We start from the raw sequence: 21865 nt of genomic DNA, 5'->3' as shown, positions 1-21865 counted from the left end.
CGATAAAAGGAAGACCAGTACTGGTAAAGTACAGTAGTAACCGAGCGTGCCTTCTTGTGACACGTGACGGTTGTGGCAGTTCATCGTGCGCTGTTTGCAGTGTTGGGAAGATTACGTTGAAAATGTAGTTGATTGCAGTCACAAGTTACCCTGTTGAAAATGTAATGGTAGTGTCACTATTTCCATTACTTTCTCAAAGTAATATAACTAATTACATTTTGTTAAATTTTGATTAGTTTTCTTAATTTTGAAAGACTGCATCAACAGGGGCGGCACGGTGGAAAAACTGGTTAGCACATCTGCGTCACAGTTCTGAGGTCCCCGGTTCAAGTCCGACCTCCCCTGATGTGTGGAGTTTGCATGTTCTTCCCGTGTCTGCATGGGTTTTCTCCAGGTACTCCGGTTTCCAAAAACGTCCATGGTAGCCCGTATGTGTGAATGTGAGTGCGAATGGTTGTTTGTTTATACCTGTATGTGCTCTGCCATTGGCTTGCGACCAGTTTCGTTTGTACCCTTCCTCTCGCCCGAAGCCAGCTGAGATAGGCACCAGCACAACCGCGACCTTAGTGAGGATAGGCGGTTCAGAAAATGGATGGATGCATCAACTGGACCCTTGGATGTTTCTTCTAAAAAAAGTGGATTAAAACCATAAAAACATTATTTTGGAATTCACCATTTGTTCTTTGTACAAATAATAAACTGATAACAAAACAGGATGAAATGTAAACACTGAATGAAACAGTTTTTTTACATTATACTGTATGTGTACATAGCATGTGGAAAACCATCATACCATACCATGCTGATTTAATGACAAATGTGCACAATTTAGACAGTATCGCTTCATTTGACAAGCCAGATAGGTGTTCCGTAAAAAGAAAGTCTAAAATGGAAAAGATGAATCTGTTCAAAAGTCAATGAACCTCATTCACTAACTGTGCGTACACACAGATTTATGCTTAAATCGTGCATATGGACATTTGACGCACAAACCTGTGATTTATAAATATGTTCGTACAGTACTTGTTTATGTTCATACTCTGCAAACAAATTTAGAACATCCTCAGACCATGCGTACGCACAAATGATGCAGGATGAGCCATCCTAAATACATGAAACACATCTTTTACCAAAGATACATTATGTATTGAAACTACAGTCATTCATAAAAACGATAATAACTCAAAGCAGAAATTTGCTCATGGATTGACTGTCCTAAATAAGAGACTCTTGTCATCACGTTTACCCTCATCCCTTTCAACCGCTACCTTGTACAGTAGGATATGTGCAATTATATGCATGTCCCTCGCCGGTTGTCTGCATACACGGCTGACGATGAGACACAATGAGGAAGCGCAATCACACCGACCACATTTCCTTGTTGTATCAAGGCTTCAGTATTGTTTCTTATCCCGATGATATTAAATTTATTATCATTATATATATTTATTTATATACTGTATTCTGTGATTCTGCATGTGCAGATGTGATGTAAACTAATCAATTCACAGTACACACACCGCTAGAGTGGTTGAATTGTGAGCACTCTGGTCTGCTAATTTTAAAGATTTGATCAACGACAAATGCCTTTTTGCCATTCTATATTTATTCCTTACCATGTACAGTGGGTATGGAATGTATTCAGACCCCCTTAAATTGTTCACATTTTGTTATATTGCAGCCATTTGCTAAAATCATTTAAGTTATTTTCCCCCTCATTAATGTACACACAGCAACCCATATTGACACAAAAAAACGGAATTGTTGAAATTTGTGCAGATTTATTATAAAAGAAAAACTGAAATATCACACAGCCATAAGTATTACCCTTTGCTTTGTTGTAGAAGCACCCTTTTGAGCTAATACAGCCACGAGTCTTTTTGGGAATGATGCAACAAGTTTTTCACACCTGGATTTGGGGATCCTCTGCCATTCCTCCTTGCAGATCCTCTCCAGTTCGGCTAGGTTGGAAGGTGAAGGTTGGTGGACAGCCATTTTCAGGTCTCTCCAGAGATGCTCAATTGGGTTTAAGTCAGGGCTCTGGCTGGGCCATTCAAGAAGAGTCACGGAGTTGTTCTGTAGCCACTCCTTCGTTATTTTAGCTGTGTGCTTAGGGTCATTGTCTTGTTGGAAGGTGAACCTTCGGCCCAGTCTGAGGTCCTGAGCACTCTGGTGAAGATTTTCGTCCAGGATATCCCTGTACTTAGCCGCATTCATTTTTCCTTCGATTGCAACCAGTCTCCCTGTCCCTCCAGCTGAAAAACATGCCCACAGCATGATGCTGCCACCACCATGCTTCACTGCTGGGACTGTATTGGACAGGTATGAGCAGTGCCTGGTTTTCTCCACACATACCGCTTAGAATTAAGGCCAAAAAGTTCTGTCTTGGTCTCATCAGACCAGATAATCTTATTTCTCACCATCTTGGAGTCCTTCAGGTGTTTTTTTAGCAAACTCCATGCGGGCGTTCATGTGACTTGCACTGAGGAGAGGCTTCCGACGGCCCACTCTGCCATAAAGCCCCGACTGGTAGAGGGGCTGCAGTGATGGTTGACTTTCTAGAACTTTCTCCCATCTCCCGACTGCATCTCTGGAGCTTAGCCACAGTGATCTTTGGGTTCTTCTTTACCTCTCTCACCAAGGCTCCTCTCCCCCGATTAGTTTGGGCGGATGGCCAGTTCTAGGAAGGGTTCTGGTCATCCCGAACGTCTTCCATTTAAGGATTATGGAGGCCACTGTGCTCGTAGGAACCTTAAGTGCAGCAGAAATGTTTTTGCAACCTTGGCTAGATCTGTGCCTTGCCACAATTCTGTCCCTGAGCTCTTAAGGCAGATCCGTTGACCTCACTATTCTCATTTGCTCTGACATGCACTGTGAGCTGTAAGGTCTTATAGAGACAGGTGTGTGGCTTTCTTAATCAAAGTCCAATTAGTATAATCAAACACAACTGGACTCAAATGAAGGTGTAGAACCATCTCAAGGAGGATCAGAAGAAATGGACAGTACCCGAGTTAAATATATGTGTCACAGCAAAGGGTCTGAATACTCTGTGTCATGAATTTGACAATAACTTTGCATATATGCTCAACTTGTGTGGAGAGTGGGAACATTGCTACGCATTTATTTGTGATAAAGGCCCGTTCTTCTTTTGTGTGTTCAAAAGTGTAACTATGAGTCGAACCTTTTCAAAGTCTCAGACAAACTAATTAATATATTGCGCCACAAGGTGGAATATGTCATGTTTGAGACTACGGCAGAATGCCACATGAACAGAGAGAGCCAATCACAAGTGTCAGCTTTTAGAAGGAGGAAGTGATGTGAAAAGAAATCTCCGTTTTTGTGGCTATTTTTCCAAAGTAACTAAATTTGTAATGGAAATTTCCAAAAGCAACTTTAAATTAGTTATTAGTAGTGTAGTGTCGTGAATCTCAATTACATAAATTCTGTAATTAAATTACATAATCTTGTTACATGTAACAAGTTACTCCCCAGCACTGGACGTTTGTAACTTTGAAAAGTCGTATGTCAGTTACATATCATACAGGTCACAATTTTGTATACAAACCTGACTGCTTTCGGTAGGTTTATTGAAGCCTGAAAATTAGCGGCTTTTTGATCAGTGTATAAATCTCTGAAGGTTGCAATCACAGTGCAGTAAATTGCCAGCTGGTTTGTTGTCATATTCATCATGTTGACCAACACAAATGCAGCAACAGCCCTATTACGTATCACTGTTGTTTTGGTTTCGAAATACTTGCCTAGGACTACACTGACCACTTAACGCATGAAGAATATTTCTACAGACAATCATTTTCATTGCTTACACAGAAATGACAGCTGTGTAATTTTTTTCAACCTTCCCATGTTGGCTTAAAAAAGAGGCCAAAACTACATTAATCTTTTTTTGCATGGAGAAAATTTTGTAAAAATAATCCATTCTGACTTTGTTGTATACAACATGTATTTTTGTCGTAGACGTTACATCAAACAAAGAACCAATTTACATTTACATCTGGATCTGGTCCCTAGGTGCGCCATTGTGGCCACACAGGCTTTCTCAGAGATGGGTGACATGCAGAGAACAAATTGTACATGTGACAATAAAAATCCCTTTTCATTTTCAAATAGGCAAGGGACAGAAGGGCTGGCTCTGAACATTTTGGGTGTTTTGTGCCTTTCGAAAAAGCACCTTGACAGTTCTCGGGAATTACACATTAGCATTTCTCCAACAAGCAGCCCCAATTTCTGTATTTTCATTCCTTGTAGTATTATTGCGACCTTTCAACATGCAGTGCCTTTTGTTACAGACTGAGCTACTGCTGCCCCCAAAATACAAAATCCATGTGAATGATTTTCATTGATGAATGAAAGTACAGTATATCCTCTAATGGAACACCAGTTACATATGCTTGGCTCAGGCTTGAAAGCAACAACCACAGCTGCCATTTACTTAACAACACAGTGGGAACGAACTCAAGTATCCCCAAATGCCTCCTCCAGTTCAACAGAGAGTGCAATTAAGCACTAAAAAGATCTGGAACGAACAGCATCAGACCAGCAACCTATCTGATCTGCCAGTAAAGTTTTTTTACCTTGTGCTCTCAATTGCTTTTAGCCGGATGCATGCAGGAACCTGCAGTGAGGAGACCATTAAATGCAACTTTAATGATCCATGTGGGAAAGCAAAATATTTGCTTCAGCAAATGTAGCACTAATAAGTCGGAGAGTTTGGAAGTGAAAAACAGTGTTGTGTAAACAGTCTGTTGACTGCTCTGAAAACAATGACAGCATGTGTCATTGTTGTTCAATTGTTTAGCTTACATTTTGCTGCAAATCATTTATTTTTAAAAGACTACTTTACACCCCCGTTATTTTATTATGTTAAATCTGAAAGTGTTATTTCTATGGTCCCGCATTTTGACTACCAGTTTACAGCAGTGTATCCGTTGTACAGTTTGAGGGTGTTTCAAACATTGAAAATTAGCTGTTGCTTTTCCTCTTACCAGACGTTTTCTATAATGCAGATGTTTGGTAAGCATTATAAAGACAAGGGAGAAGCTATTTGGCTGTTTATATTGCCCAGGTGCAGTCTTTCCCACATTAACAATGCTTGAATACTAATTTAGATTCACCCAAAAACATTTTAACAAATTATTGGCGTGCATACAGTAGTTCTTTCTTTTTCTTTCTTTCTTTCTTTCTTTCTGTCAATATATATTCTTCTTTGAATTAATTATTTGATCTTCTTACTACCTTGCATGCCGATGATTTTAACAATAACCTTTGCCTGAGTTGTGGCTGCTCTTAGTATAAACATATCTTCCTTTTGGCAAAGAACTGTCTCGGTCTTTAAATTGCCTCGTATACTGTAACTGCATGTAACAAGCGACATGAAACACGATCAGTGTCCCTGTTTTCACACTGAAGTGATCCAATTTTGCTGAGCATTTATTTGAATGGCTCCATCATGGATGCAGATGTTTTTGTTTTTAAGATAGGACTGTTTACTCGTGAGCTTCTTTAACTAAAAATGGACAAGCAAAGGACAAACAGGTGGCTCATCTGGCATGTATCCTGAAGTGTTTTCAGTCTCCTCTGCAGCTCTTTGCGAACAAGAATCATTTCAGACAATGCTGTCATCTGTGCGTTATACATTTTTTTTAAAAAGCAAAAAAATTGGTGATTTTATCTAAGCAGGCGTGCTATGTCCATTTGGTGCATTTCTCATCTCTGGTTCTGTTGTCCTTTCAGACCCACACCATCTTTTCCCTGCTGGGCCTCGACCACGCCTATGTCACGAGTATTGGGCGTCTCATTGGGGTCGTTTCCCTGAAAGAGGTAAGAACATTGTTGCTTTTTAGAGACTTGCACGTCAGTTATTTCATCGAATTTCAACTTCCTTTGTGCTAAAAGTTGGGACTGCCATCACTTACCAGCAGAATCTGCACGGGCTTCATAATTGCAAAATTACAGGCACGCACGCATACACTTCAGTCAAAATGATGGACTCCTCCCTCTACTTATGTGAAGTGACAAACAGAAGGCTGCTTGATACTGCCATCTCCTTTAGATGTCCATTTTCTGTCAGTCGACACACCCTCCCTCTCTATCTGCCTCACCAACAAATCCCGCCCCCTCGACTCCCACTCTTTGTGAAGTGGCCAGAAAGTGACAAGAGAATTGTTCCTAAGTGCAGCGCAATTTTTCCCCGACATTTAGGTGTTTTTGTTCTGCATTGCACCAGCAGACAATAGCCCATGGAAAGCAGATAAAGCCCAGGCTCTCCCTGCCTGGCTCACTGGTCTATATGGATGTGGAGCGATGGTTTTGTTCATGTGCTCATAACTGTGCTCAGAATTGAATTGAGACATGCTGATTGGTTGTTATCTGTAAAATGCAAGACCGCCAGTAGTGTATATTGGGGATCCATAATTTGTAGTAGATCACTTTTAGCAAAACAAACAAGTTCCAAGTGCTTCACAGACATTCAAGACAATACATTGAGTGTCTAACAAATGTATTAAGCTACCTGTCCAAAAAATCAAGAAAACAGAAATATCATCATGAAGTGCTTTAATGCAGACATAAATTTCCTTGAGCTCTCGATGTCTCAGTGTTTTACCATTTACCGGACTGAATCACCTTTTTATAACCAAATTTGAAGTGGATCAATGATTCTTTCAGAGCTCAGAAATGACTGAACCATTACATTCAAACATTAATCAAACAAAAGCCTTTTCTTTTAGATATTCTGTTTCTCACTGTTAACATACACGTAAACCTACCATTAAAATTTTTGACCAATCATGTCCTTGTCAGTTGGTGACCTTAAAAATTCAGTGAGGGATCAAATAATTATTTCCTCCATTTTATGCACAGTGTAAAATATAATACAACAAGGGAGATTGAAAATGTCCCAGGAAATTAACAAAGGGAAGTGCTTCACAAGCCAATAAGTGCAATTTAAAAAGTAACTATATTGGGGGGGGGGATTTTTCAAACTTTCGAAAGATGAGAGAAGCATATTGCGAGGACCATGTGGAAAGAGTTGCAGAAGACTAAATATGAGATGAATAAAGTGTGGATGACGATTACTGCGCGATTATGAATTGAGGAAAGCAGGAGTGGATTAAATATTTATTTAGTTGGCTCATCAGGTATGTAAGCCTTTGCGTATGCAACCTGAAGTCAGTTGAGTGGAGGGAATAGGGAATGGTAGAAGCAGCTGGTCACAGAGACAGAATTATAAGGTTGACGCAGGAAAAAACAAGTCTCTCAATGGCAAAAGTCACATGAAGGTAAACAACAAATGTAATCAGACAAATCAAGAACATGACATTGCACATAAAACCTTTTCAGATGACACAATATAATGAAGCAAGCTGATGCCAAAATTGAATTAAATGCAGACAGAAGTATGGACACAAATACCCAGCCAGCCATTCTCTATAAAAAGCAGGAAAAAAAGACATTCTCCTGTTGGTGGAGTAAGTACAGTGGTACCTTGACTTACTAGTTTAATTCCTTTCATGACTGATGGTTGTAACTCAATTTACTTTTGTATCAAATACATTTTCTTCATTGAAAATTAATTGAAATACCATTCATTGTTTTTACATTTTTATGAAAGAAAAATAGCACCTATTTTATTAAAGATAATTAAAGAGAATGTAAAGAAAGAAACTTTATAAAGTATAATCAAGTCGAAAGTGACACACACACTGTAGTATTTGTATTTTGATGTGTGCCATTAAGGGGCACACGCCCCTGGGACTTTTTCACTGGGTGTGGGGCCACTCACTTATTGCAACAAATAACTCATGAATATGCAAATTGCTTGGGTATCCCCTCACTCACACTCTCGTCCTATAGACGTTTATAATTTACATAGTAACTCCCACCGCACGTCAGTTCTACAGCTGGGTTCACGACCCTTGTCCTGCATGCTTCTTCTCCTGTCCTTGTCCTATCACAGGGTGTAGCACTACAGCCCCATGCAACACTCATATCTAATGTGTCATTGTTCTAGATATGTAATTATTTACTTTTCTCATCATTTTTACAGTTAGTGCTTTGTCTTTTGTCTTCTTTTCTCACTCCCGTCTACAAACTTTGTTCTGTTCGACTGATCGACTCTGATTCTCAATAAATATCCATTATAATACTAAGAAACCATAGCGGCAACATAAAAACTCCACTGTGACACAGTAAAACTGTTCCGGCATAAAAGGGATACAGAGCCTCCATTCTGCTTGACCTAACAGCTGAACAGGACCAAAGAATAATAATATTAATATAATAATAATAATAATGCCTTTTATGCACATTGTGAATTTAAGAAATACAAACTGTTGATTATATTTTAAAAAAGGAAACCAATTATTATACATTATTAAGTGACAGGTTTTTGTATTCAGAATTGCTCTTTCACAAAAGCAAAAATATAGTTCATCCAAATACTCTATTGTTCGATAACATTTTCAGTAGCATACGTGAGGACTAAAATATTTGTGAGCTGCAGCCCGACATTCACCTCACCCATTATATTGTCACCTTTCTATTGTTTATTACAACCCTCAACCCTCAAAATTTGGAAGTTCCTTCTCAAATGAAGGAATGATTAGCAAAACTGCTCCTCGAAAAAAAAAATAACAATTTCGAGCTTTGTTGGTTTTCACTCACAAAACAAAGCGTAAAAGAATTGACGATCATAACTCGTTGGGGCAGTTAACCTGTACATGTAAATGCTAATATAGCATCATCTCTTTCACTTGTTTTATTTTTGGTAGGCATTTTTGAGACTGAACCTTAACTATGTTCTTTGATAGCATTTGGGACACAATGTGTTTGACAATCTTCTATCTGCTAAGCGTTAGCAGTGCAGATGTTTCTTCTTCTGTTTTTTCCATCTTCTTTATTTCTGTCATATATCTTCAGCAGACAGCATCAAAAGTCAAAGTCATCCTGAAGTTATTTTCCTTATTTTGTAGCACAAGCTGCACTCTAATCCTGATCCCCCTATGAGCTCTTTGAGGGGAGACATTCCGGTGTATAATAGGACCTTTCAATCCGACTATCGACTAGCACATGATCCTGAAGCCAAAACTATGTGCAATACAGCATAATAATGTCCAAAATAAAATTGGTAAGAACCCTTTGAGCTCTCAGCTCGCCATTTGTGACCACCTTGCTTCCTTTTTTGAACCATCTTAGGTGTGTTTCTACAAATGTAATGAAACTTGGCAAAGGTGTGAATTTTTGTCTGATTTGATCATTCCCAACTTCAGCCCTTTAAATATATTAGTAGTATACTATTAACATCAAGCTGTACCCTTTCACTCTTGTGGCCTCTTTGGGTTAATTGAAACTGATAAACTAATTTTTTTGTAAAATGCGTGTAATTTCAGCACTTGAATTTCTTTTTCTACCGGATTACTATTACTTTTTGGACAAGGGAAAATTGCTTTCATGTAATAGTCTTAGTTTTCTAAATAGACGTTTAATGGCTTACGGCAGTGATTTTCAAAGTGTGATACTAGTGGTACTGAGGCTCCCTCTGGTGGTACATGATATAATCACTGCCGATACAGTTCAGTTGTGTTTAACTTTTGAGCACAATACATTTGCATTTAATCTTTAATGAACTGTTTGTTTTTCAACTTTTATCTCGGTACAATTTTTCTTTAACTTGTATGTACATTTGAATCGAATCATTATTTTAGTACTTTTAATTATCCCATATTTAAGCCCACTGTTGTTCAAATTGTGCATAATGTTACAGTGCCTTATAATATGAAAGGTACCTTTTATGAAAAGTGAACACTTGGGCATAGCAAAGTATTTATTTATTTTTAAGTACTACTTAAGGCACACCAGTGGAACAACTCTTTTATTTTCGGAAGTGGAGATACCCTCTGTTGACCATGCAAAAGAATTACCGGTACATTTTAATTTAAGAAGTGGAAGTGCGGGCGGCACAATGAGCGACTGGTTAGCACATCTGCCTCACAGTTCTGAGGACCTGGGTTCAAATCCAGCCTCGCCTGTGTGGAGTTTGCATGTTCTCCCCGTGCTTGCGTGGGTTTTCTCCGGGTGCTCCAGTTTCCTCCCACATTCCAAAAACATGGATGGTAGGTTAATTGAAGACTAAATTGAATGTGAATTTATGAATGCGAGTGCGAATGGTTGTTTGTATATATGTGCCCTGCGATTGGCTGGCGACCAGTTCAGGGTGTACCTGTAGGCTGGGATAGGCTCCAGCACGCCCGTGACCCTAGTGAGGATAAGGGGTGTGGAAAATGGATGAATGAATGAAAGTGGAAGTGCTCTCTGCTGGCTGTAGAGAGACTGTACTATTAGTAACATAAGAACAAATGTTGTACTAAGAATATATAAAAGGATCCATTTTTAATTCAGCTTTTTAACAACCTGTACATTATGCAAACAACATGGATTTTGAAGGGTTAAAAAATGAATGAACGTTATATACTAATGACAAGAACTGATGTTAGTTAAAAACTTGATGCTGTAAAACAAGCAATAAAAAAGATGGCCATGCGTCAACTGAAAGGGTAGTAAAATCAAACAAGGCCTGAGGGTTAAATTTGTGATCAACATCAGATCTCGGACGTCTTAGCAAGTACCCAAAAGAACTTGACTCGACCTCTGTCTGTTTTGTGTGCGTCCAGCTTCGCAAAGCAATCGAGGGTTCTGTGACGGTGAAAGGCGTGAAGGTGCGTCCACCTCTGGCTAGCTTCCGGGACAGCGGCACCAGCAGCAGCGAGAATGAGGCCACGGAGCTCCACAAGCTGTGGGATCGCCAAAAGAGCATGTCGCTGCCCGGCGAACACACCCCATCGGAGTCCGACGAAAAGTCCCAGTGATGCCTGAAATAGGTGGAGGAAGCGTCAAAGGGGGACTTGCTGAGGGCCGTAATTCCCAAATTCCTTTGGGCTTCGGATCAATACTTAATAGTGGAAAGAGTTCTGCTGCTCCGCCAATCTTTTCTTCTTTCATCCTCCTGCACTGTTGCCATAAATTCTACAGGAAACTCGCAAGCTCCATTCCAGACACTCCACAGGGGAGCAGAATACATCACAACTTGTGCCCTGCTCAGTACCAGCCACTCGTGGTCAAGTCTTTTAAAAAAAAAAAAAAAAAAATAAGGGATGTTCTCATGCAAACATTGATTAGTTCATGTATCTCGTATTGTCCTGATAATAGTGACCCAGTCTTCCATTTGGTTTTCCACTATGGGTACTGTAAGTATGAAAGCATAGCTGATACTGTATGCATGTTTGATTAGGGAGGCAGAGATACTGTATTTATTTTTTTTTTTTTATTGTCTCGCACTACTTTTTCTTAATGGCACTAGTTTTCACACTGGAAAGGTGAATCGTTGGCGTTCTCAACACTACAAGATTATGAACGACGCAAGCAGTCATGCCCAAGTTGACTAATGTACACTCCTTTCCTGTGAGTCGCCACGGACATATGGTACACACAAACATGACTGCAGTAATGCTCTAAAGGTTTTCTGCTAATCGAAATATAGCTCTTACCGATCAGCGAAGGTTGAGAGGACGGTAATGGAAGGAAGTGAGCAAGGGAGGGAGAGAACGAGTAACAGGAAACAAATGGACGGCAGTAAGATTGAACCTATCGTTACCCAACCAGCTGCTCTCGGCCTCCTTATCAATCAGTCTTTGATCACGATATTAGCTAATGTCCATTACTATTCGAGCCCCCCCCCCCCCCCCCCCCCCCCCCCTCCCAAGCTACAGTATATAATACGTGAACCAACTCACTGGATGCAATCAAAGTTGAAACACTAAATGAAATCAATAGAAAGATTTTGATTTTGTAAGTTCATCTTTATAAAAAAAAAAAAAACTTTTCATTGCCACTGAATTACTGGTCCAGCTATCAGCAGCAAAGTTGACAGGTGAAATTTGACCATCGTTGTTTTAATGGCAGCATGATTTCTGACACGAAGGACTATAAGTAATGTGTATTTAAGATTTAATGTGGGCTAAATGGGAAGAAAACACTGATTTGTCTTCCCTCTCCTCTATGGGAATGACGTCCACTACGACCCACAAAAATGTTAACTATGCTTTGGGTGTCAACAATACACGCTCATACCTACATAATTGCCATTACAACTGGTTGTATTCATGGTGGCCACTAAAGGCAAAACACCATCAGCGTGGATTTGTATGAGATAAAATGTACATATTTGATTGGCGTACTCCATCCATCCAATCAACTTCATTTCGAGTCAGATTCTTCTTTTTTTTTTTTTTTTTTTTTTAAAGGAGGCGGGTGTTTGTGGTTAATAACATTTTGATATCGCAATTTTACTGTAATATAAAATCATAATTTGTCTTAACCAATCCTTAATATTTGACTATTCTCTACGTGATTTGGGAACTTTTATATTAAATTGTAGATAATTATTTTAATATTCTGATGTACTGTCTGAAACATTTCAAGTTTTTCTGCACAAAAATACCTGTTGTGGTCGAACAAATGGGGCCAACGTGGTGTCAGCCCAACACGCTATTGTTTAATATTCATCATGCCAAGAGAAGCTGTTGTCAAAGGGACCAGCATGGCGTGTGGTTGTGTGTCTGTGTGCGCGTGTGTGTGCACGTATGCGTGTGCGTCCGTGGGTGGGTTTGGATGTTGGTGCTCTTCACCTCAGTAGTTAACTGTGGATGTGGTCGAGGAGTTATACACATGTAGATGAGGTACTTCACAGGTGGGGAGACTTCTCCAAAGGTTGCGGAAATAGCCATAGCAGCCAGTGTCTTACATGCAGGCTTTCTTTGAGTTTTTTTTTTTTTTTTTTTTTTTTTGTGCCATTCATTGCGTCAAACACTGCAAAAATGCAAATCTTTCCGAGTGAATTGATCTTATTTCAAGTGAAAGCATCTTGCTTTACTTATTTTAGGACAGAAATTTTCAGTAAGACAAAAAATACTTGTTTAAAGATATAAGATCTTAAGTCAACTCATACGATTTACATTGGCAGATTTTTTCCGAGTTATTTTAGGGACAAAATGGTTCATTTTAAATGAAAAAACATGTCAATGGAAAAAATATAAACTGACCTGAAAATATTCTTAAAATAAGATCTTGTATCTTAGGACAAATGTTTTTGTCCGGTTGAAATTTTTCAAAAAAGGAAAACCTGTCTTAAAATAAGTATGGTGAGATGTTTTCACTAGAAATAAGATAAATTCACTCAGTACAATTTGCATTTTTGCAGTGCGCTGTGCTTTGTCAGCCTTATCCTCATGAACATTCAACAACTTTTCATTTAATCGGTGACCACACAGACGAAGGTAGAGGTGTATTTATTAGTCTGGAGTAATCATAGTCAGTCTAGATTGTTTTTGTTATTGTTTCCATTTCTTATGGATGATCTACATGTAGATAATCAACTTGTGCAATAACTGTTGTTCATCTCACGTAACCCTATTTTGATCAATGACATGAATGCCAAGATAACCTTATTTTTATAAAGAAAACCTTTGAAGTGTAAAAAAAAAAATGAATGTATATTGGAAGTGAGCAACACGCAAGCTTGTGACAAAGTTTGACTATTGGAAGGAGAGGGTTTCCCCGAACCTTTAATAATAGCAGTAACAATATCACAAAAATCTACATATATATGAGAAGTGTTTTTAACTTTCAAGTACATTGCATGTACAAATACACCATATGGACAAAATATGTTGATGCCTTCATCTCTTCGCAGCTGTACCACCCTCCACTCCACTGGGAATGCTTTGGACAAGTTTTTGGAGCGTATCTGTGATAGTTGATGAAGCGATCTTTCCCAAGATTTTTGTCCATTATAGCAGTTTTTTGAGGGCAATCTTGCAGAGGTATTTTTCGCAATGAAAAATACCCCCCCCCCCCCCCCCCCCCCCCCCCCCCCAAAAGAAGGGTTTTGTATTTGAGGGATGAATAAATGACATTTTAACACGTAATCATTGTGTCCCAATGCCTTTTTTTTACCAATAAGGCACACTGCTTACTGGTTTCACCACAGCTCCTTCTACTCGATCTGCTGCATCACTGTCCCCAATGCAAGCAGACTGTAACAGTCAAAATAAATTCATCAATTCACACCTTTATCTGTATTCTCACCAAAATGTAAATGGATTCTTCTTTGGGCCTTTAGCCACACCTTAACAAAGTTTCATTGGTTTTGCTATTATCCTCACCAATCAACCAACTGATCAAAGCATAACCTAATACATTTGTTTAATCAGAGAAACAAAATACAAATCAATGTTTGGCAAAAATGATTAATTCAGTCACTTTTTTTAATAGATGAAATAGTACATCAATCTCAAAGTAAAGCCTGTCTTGGATAGTTAAAGAAAAAGTTACAGCTCTTATTTTTATACAAAAGAAATGCTGATCCGCCATTAATGACGTAGCTATTCCACTGAACAATCATTCATTTAAAAAAAACAATGCGCTGCAAATGTTAACACTGCAGTAAAGCTCACGTTCATAGTAAGTACAATATATATAGTGGCAAGTAATTGAGGTGGCCATGAGTCATCCACCAATAACTTATCAGAAGCGTAATTAACAAGACTAAGTATTAAAAAAAAAGTAATATTCCCTCAACATGACAGAAGCTGAGATCGAGGCAGAATTTTGAGTCGATTGTCAAAGGTGAGCTTCGCTGCGGTACGCAGGGACAGCCAGAGGCTCCTTTCCATCTGTAGGGTTGATCCGGCAGACACTCACAACCAGGATACCATCACGGTTAAAGGTCCCACAGACAGAAAGGGGGTTCATGTCCTTGGGAAACACGGATTTCTGTGTGAATGTGTCACTGACGCTTCCATCTTCCGTGACCTGAAGGACACAAAGAAAAAAAATACATACATTTTTCTCAAAACTGAAATTGCAGCATAATGAAAGATCTTCGTGAGTGTATAGCTATTAAACTAAAATCAATATACCAACTAAGTACAGTAAAATATGCTCTATGATCAGGGTGCTCTGGCAATTCACATCCTGAATGCTTACAAAAGGATTCAAATAAAAAAATTTGTTTTTGCTATTTTCCTCAGATGAAAACATGTCCTCGAATTTAAAATATATCCAAAAATAGTTCTTAATTTCTTTCATTTCTCTGTACTGTTCTTTACTGACAAACAAATCAAGCGACTAACTCGCTGCGGCCTATGGTACAAACAAAATAAGTCATAGCAACTTTAATTGTCTTTCTCCTGTTTTCCCTCCTTTTCTCTTTTTTTCCCCCGTGTTACAGACAGTTTAGGTCGTTTTAACATGTTTACAAAGTTCTCTGGGTTCATATTAATATATTCACCCCTCCCCCCACAATAACCGAGAAGGTACCGATAACGATCAGCCGGAGTTGGAGAGTATGGGTAATTTTTGGTAATTTTTTTGGGTATCGTGATTTCTAGTGTAAAATACACTTTTTATTTTTCCCAAAAAATAGTCAAAAGCCAATAGTGTGCATTATACACAGGTATAGGGTTAAACGGGGGGGGGGGGGAACATTCACATTTTATAAATGTATGCTGCCATCTAGAAGTTATGAGAAAGGTGTACACTTTCATTCCAATATACCACCGCCACCTAGAGGTTATGAAAAAGATGTAGCCTACACCTTTATTACAATATGACAGGGGGTACATATGACTGCATATTTGTAAAGTTGTGCTCCTAAGTTTACATACCCTGGCACAATTTGTAAAATGTTTTTTTTTTTAATTGGACTGATGAGTGTACAACTATCATTAATTCCTTTATGGTTATGTTTCGTTTGATGGTAATGCTTTTCTGAAATGCTTGACAGTTTAATTTCAATCCCATTAAAATAAAATTAAATGTGTATGTGGTATGATGTTCTTTTTCTGAAATTCTGTGCTGCATTTACACCAGATGTAACAAGACACACGCCTTCCAAAAAGTTCAACTTTCATCTCGTCAGTCCATATAATAGTCTCCCAAAACTCTTGGGAATCAGTCAGATGTGATGAGTCATTGCTGTTCTCTTGGGGTAATCTTTGTAGGCCGGCCACTCCTGGGAAGGTTCACCATTACCCATGTTTTATCCATGTAAGGATAATGGCTCTCCCTACAGTTCACTGTAATCCTAACGCTTTAGAAATGGCTTTTGTAACCCGTTCCAGAGTCAGAGTTGTTCTGGAATTTCTTTGGATTGTGTCATTTTGTTGCAGTTTTTTATGATCTTTTGTCCGACTTCTGATTCTGTTTTAAGTGATTTCTTGATTGAACAAGTCTGGAGGTAATCAGGCTTGGGTGTGATCAGTGAAAATAAAGTAAAAATTGTTATTAGCCACATTGATTTCATGATTTAACAAGGGGGGTAATTACTTTTTCACACAGGGCCAGGTAACTGAAAATTTTTTTCCCCTTAAATAAATGAAATCACCATTTAAAAACAGCATTTTAAGTTCACTTGTGTTATATTTGTCTAATATTTACATTTGTTTGATGATAATTCTGGCACGTTGCGTGCTCAACTCAGCCAGCACAGCAAACACAGCTAACGGGTATTCAGTGAATACTTGATTAATTGCAGTCAGATTTATTTATTTATTTTTGAACACTAAATGATTGTTTTAGAACACACACCTTCTCAGCGTGAATGACGACATGGTGGTTATACGCCATTACCACAACATCATGTGGCTCAAACTGGCTGACATCAGCGGACATATAGTAGCCATCTCCGACACACTGCACACCTCCAGCACCGGTCTGACAAATAGGAACAGCGCCACCCACTGGAGCTGTAACATATAAGCAGACAGCAGATGCAAAAAGCATATAAAGAGTGCAAACTACGTACCGGGGGCCGTTTGTGGCCCGCTGGCTGGTTTTTAGCTCCCGCAACATATAGGTCAATTATCATTTGACATGGCCCATTTCGTTTGCTTGTATTTTACTGTTTTACACTGGGTGGCAAGGCAGGAGAAGAGAGGAACGACAATTTCTCGCTTCCTTGTTTTTCACCAATCACACATTCAGTAAGACGTGCCTCGGCGACAGTGCTGACTATTGCCACTAATAATAATAGTCCAAAAATGCATTATATACAGATATATGTGTGTGTAAATTCAGTTACAGCAGCAGCAAATAGTATGAATCAAGGTTTGTTTGCTCTACACTCTGCTCTGTGTCAATGTGGGCTTAGTACAAATTGCTTTTGTTTTGGTTCCGAATGTGGAAATGTGATTCTGCCTGTGATGATTACAGCAGGGGTCCCCAACCACCGGACTGCGGACTGGTTCCAGGCTGCAGGCCATTTGGTTCCAGACTGCGCAGACCAACTGAACAAAACATGTTTTATTCGTCATCAAAGTCTGAAAGAAGTTTTATTTTATATATAAGGTACATCCGCCCACACCTCTGTCATCAAGTTCATCTCAGTCACGTACGGGAAAAAGCCCACAAGCAAGTAAAAATGAATAAAAACAAAAATGTTTGGAGAGCTTCTTCGAAAAGAGCAACACGCCAAATAATGACAAAGAAGAAGCTTCCAAGAATAAGAAAGCTGTCTATAAGAGACAATATTGGGAGTCCTACTTAAGGTTTGGGTTTGCTGCTCGTGGACTTACACGCATAACCTGCTCTGCCTAATATGTCGCGACAGGCTCACAAATGAATGAATAAATGTATTTAATATAATTTTGTAGCATATCTTTGTAAGTGACCCTTGCATCCTGCAATTTTTCTGTGCGTGGCCCTGGGAAGGAAAACTTTGGACACCACTGATGTAGACCAAAACACCAGTTACTAAGGTAGTTCAAATGGCAGGGGCAATGATTTTTTTTTTTAAATGTGAAGGGGTTGGAGCACTGGTAAAGCATTAATTTATAATGCCTCATATAATTACTGTACTTTATTCTACACCAAATATGCATTGTTATGTATCTGTTGGAAATGATACTGGAGCCACCATTGCTGAAAAGTGCAAACAAATCAAACAGCGGATCCAAAATGCTGACACAGCCCTGTTCAAATTCCAGTAATTTGATATGAACAAAAACGAATCCAAAATAAATCTTTTCAAAACTTTTGAAAAACCATTGTGACCTATCAACGGTACAACTCAATCGAAATAAAAAAAACAAACGTTACGTGGGTGACAGCTCACACCTGCCGGCATTTAAAGTGGCTCTTATTAACCCCAAATAAATCTCTTCTGTTCTATTATTTTATGTCTTTTATCTGACATTTTTTTCTTTCTAGCAGAAGCCTGAAGGTTTCGTCGCAACGCTAACTGTTATTTCAAGCTGTTCAGAATTCCCACCACCTTGACTAAGGCCCTTGTTTCAGCTTTTGTTTGGGAAAAATGATGCTGACACCACCATCTTCAGCTTTTGGCGATACGCAGCTGTCGATGTAGCGCTCACAATTGTCGGCTTAATGGAAAATATTACATTTCACAGACCCTGCCGTCATTTCAAGATTGAGTTTGTTGCCCTTCGAAGTGAGCCCTGTGAGAGACTGTGACATCTCAGCAACTTGAATTGTGACTGGCAGATTTCTTTCTTAAAAATGTTCAATCGGGGTGGCTAAAGTCACTGTGTATCATTTCATAAACTGTCATTTAAACCCTCGACGTCATGTTGTTAGCAGCATCTTGGTTTCAATCTGGGTTTTATACTGTACCCGTTGCAGTTCCCCCTGCCTTTGTGTTCTCCTTTAGCTCTTTAGGAGGCCTGGTTGATGAGGTCTGCAGCCTTTTGCTCCCAATCCCAAACATTCTGGGTCATTACTCATTCTTATACTCCTCCCACTGTTTCTTTCTGATGACTGGTTCTGGGTCTGGTTTTATTTTCCCTTTTTATGCAACTTTTTGATGATGAAATCATCTCACAAAAAAATAATAATAATACAAAAAAAACTTGACATTTATGGATTGGCTTGAAGACTCTTAAAAATATGATTCTCCCTGTAATCAGTAGTGTTATTATAATTAAATGTTTAATTGACTACACACATTATAATCCCTTAAGGGGAAATTCTACTTCAAATTTGCTGTATATTTGTGTTGCACTCCACACAGAGAACCACATCGCACACATACAAGTGTTCAAGGACAGATACTGTATCTGAGAGATAGGGGTGCACCTTTTGAGCTCTGGTCACTGCCTTGCTCAAGGACACTTTGGCAGTAGTCAGGAAGCAGACTTGGATCTCTTTCAAAATTAGTGGCCATTTTTATTTGTCTGCAGCTGAACTCCAAACATAAGAGCTTCCAGTTCCAAATCCCAAGTTCTTACATACCGCATACGACATTATATACTGCCTATAAGAATAGCTTTATACAGTAATTATTTTACAGGTTCTGTGACACTCCATTTTCAGCTGTGTATCATATTATTATTATTCTTCACTTTTGTTAAACGATTGAAGGCCTGTGCACTAATGCATCGGAAAGGACAATTTGAATCTGTTCTATTCCACGCGTGAGCTTCAGCTGACTTACCAGTGAGTCCATAGGAGGATCTGCCGCGCCTGCCGAAGGGGGCCTGGCAAACGGGCCCGCCGTGGACCTCTTCACCAAACAGGCAGGAGGAATCTGCCGAGTCAAGCAAAGGCTCTAAAAGTGCCTCCAGGGAGTCGCATGATCCAGCCCGTGAGCCCTCTGACCGAAAACTACTGGAGGAGCTGTAACGGGCCGAGGAGCGGTAGGAGGAGGAGGATCTGCCACTAGAAGAAGTCAGTGATTCCATAGCACCAAATACAAGTTATTTCTCGACAACACACTCTCACTTGCCTCCAAAGACAAGACTTCTCACTGGGGTGGTGTTTTTATAAAGCCCCGGTGCATTGTGGGTCATCGGAGCACACCATAGCCTTGTTCATTTATACGTAGATGGCTAACGGTCGACCGCTTGTGCTAAAAATGTAACGGACAAACTGATAAGGAGTGAAGACCTCCTTCCATTGAAGCCCACACAGAGTAGCGATAACGTTGAGCGGGCTCTATGATACCTCTGGCATGTGGGCAGAAATAGCAGCATGCTGTAAGGAAGGGTCAGATCATCCGTTAGGCTGAGCCTGCCCACAGCGTCAAGTCTTTATCAATAATGCAAGAACATTTGAGTTGTGCTTACTGGCTAATGGAACGGCAGAAAATAAATGAAGGGAAAAACAATGTGATTACCAGACCAAATCAGAAAATTGAAAAAGCAAAAGACGTTATATAGACCCATGACCACTACAAACACCTTAAATATGTGCATTATTTTTCCAGCGTGATGTTAAGATTGCTGCAAAAGATGTTCAACTTGGTAATTCGTTACATTTTATGACACTTTGTCACACTTTATTCAGTGATGAGCAGAATGATCACAGATTGGATTTGATGAGATGAAATCAAATTAGATTCGAATCCCAGGCTGCGAATGAGAGTGTGAATGTTTTCGTTGTCTCTGTTTGTGCCCAGTGATTGACGAGCGACAAGTCCAAGGTGGACTCCGCCTTTCGCCCTAAATCAGCTGGGATAGGCTCAAGGAACCCTGGATGGATGCATTGGATTGCGTTAGATGTAATTGTATTAGATGATAATACTGTATTTCCTCATGCAGTGTCTGGGGGTCTTTATTCAAGTACAGAAGTAGCAGTCAGGTGGGGTATGGTTTTGTAAATGTGTGTGTTTCTAAAAATACTAAATAATTCTTTCATAATATAATAATTTATATTTTTTTTCCCACAAGGCGGCGAGCTGTAAACTCTGTATTGTCCATAGGTGTGAATGTGAGTGTGAATGGTTGTTTGTTTATATGTGCCCATGGGCTGGCGACCGGTGCCCAGTTTGTCCCCAAAGTCAGCTTATCCACGACCCTCATGACCAAATGATATGGAGAATGGTTGGATGGATAGATTTTTCCACGAAAAAAGATTTCTTCCACAAATACATGATGATAGATTTGGACTTATCAGGGGTAATAATGATGCGTTTTAATTGGCATTTCAGGGAGGTATTAAAAGGAAATGTGTCCAATCGTGAGGAAGTGGGTAAGGGGTGACAAAGCTAAAAATAGACTGGGTGAATCAGACAGAAGAGAAACCCCAATTCCAATGAAAATGGGACGTTGTGTTAAACGTGTTCTCCAAAACCTGTATGTAGCTTTCAGCATTAATGGTGCCTTCACAGATGTGTAAGTTGGCACTAACACAGTCCCATACCATCACAGATGCTGGCTTTTGAACATTGCGTCCACAACAGTCCGGATGGTTCTTTTCCTCTAGCCCGGTGGACACGACGTCCACAATTTCCAAAAATATATTTGAAATGTGGACTCGTCGGACCACAGAACACTTTTCCACTTTGCATCAGTTCAACTTCGATGAGCTCGGGCCCAGAGAAGCTGGCGGCGTTTCTGGGTGTTGTTGATAAATGGCTTTTGCTTTGCATAGTAGCGTTTCAAGTTGCACTTTGGGATGTAGCACCAAACTGTATTTACTGACATTGGTTTTCTGAACTGTTCCTGAGCCCATGTGGTGATATCCTTTACACATTGATGCGGTTTTTGATGCAGTACCGCCTGAGGGGATCGAAGGTCACGGGCATTCAATGTTGGTTTTCAGCCTTGCCACTTACATGCAGTGATTTCCCCAGATTCTCTCAACCTTTTGATGATATTATGGACCGTAGATGATGAAATTCCTAAATTCCTTGCAATTGTATGTTGAGGAACATTGTCCTTGAACTGTTTTAAGACTATTTTCTCATGCACTTGTTCTCAAAGAGGTGAACCTCGCCCCATCTTTGCTTTTGAATGACTGAGCAATTCAGGGAAGCTCCTTTTATATCCAATCA

At 39.5% G+C, this 21865-nt stretch overlaps 2 protein-coding genes across 2 annotated transcripts in view; one reads left to right on the top strand and one right to left on the bottom strand.

The window, feature by feature from the left end:
* Positions 1-11757, top strand: part of LOC133482243 (chloride channel protein 2-like) — a 122515-nt gene extending 110758 nt beyond the window's left edge. The window contains 2 exon segments of the mRNA XM_061782177.1: positions 5752-5838; positions 10689-11757. Coding sequence (XP_061638161.1) covers positions 5752-5838; positions 10689-10883 — 282 coding nt within the window. The 3' untranslated portion in view covers positions 10884-11757.
* A 2495-nt stretch (positions 11758-14252) lies between these two features.
* Positions 14253-19843, bottom strand: LOC133482242 (heat shock protein beta-7-like). The gene is made up of 3 exons (XM_061782176.1): positions 19526-19843; positions 16663-16820; positions 14253-14886 (listed from the first exon to the last, which is right to left on the bottom strand). Exons 1-3 carry the CDS (start codon positions 19770-19772, stop codon positions 14695-14697), a joined length of 597 nt encoding a protein of 198 aa, XP_061638160.1. The 5' UTR covers positions 19773-19843; the 3' UTR covers positions 14253-14694.
* Between the last annotated feature and the right edge of the window lie 2022 nt (positions 19844-21865).

Source organism: Phyllopteryx taeniolatus, chromosome 8 (assembly GCF_024500385.1).
Source record: "Phyllopteryx taeniolatus isolate TA_2022b chromosome 8, UOR_Ptae_1.2, whole genome shotgun sequence".
NCBI lineage: Eukaryota > Metazoa > Chordata > Actinopteri > Syngnathiformes > Syngnathidae > Phyllopteryx > Phyllopteryx taeniolatus.
Note: the sequence above shows the minus strand (reverse complement) of the source record. Positions and strands in the feature narration are given on the sequence as shown.

Excerpts from the sequence above, each read along its gene's own strand:
- LOC133482242 (XM_061782176.1), bottom strand. The coding sequence starts at position 19,772 with ATGGAATCACTGACTTCTTCTAGTGGCAGATCCTCCTCCTCCTACCGC. Across the intron at positions 16,821-19,525 it reads ATCCTCCTATGGACTCACTG|CTCCAGTGGGTGGCGCTGTT; the intron begins GTAAGTCAGCTG and ends TATATGTTACAG. Across the intron at positions 14,887-16,662 it reads TCGTCATTCACGCTGAGAAG|GTCACGGAAGATGGAAGCGT; the intron begins GTGTGTGTTCTA and ends TGTGTCCTTCAG.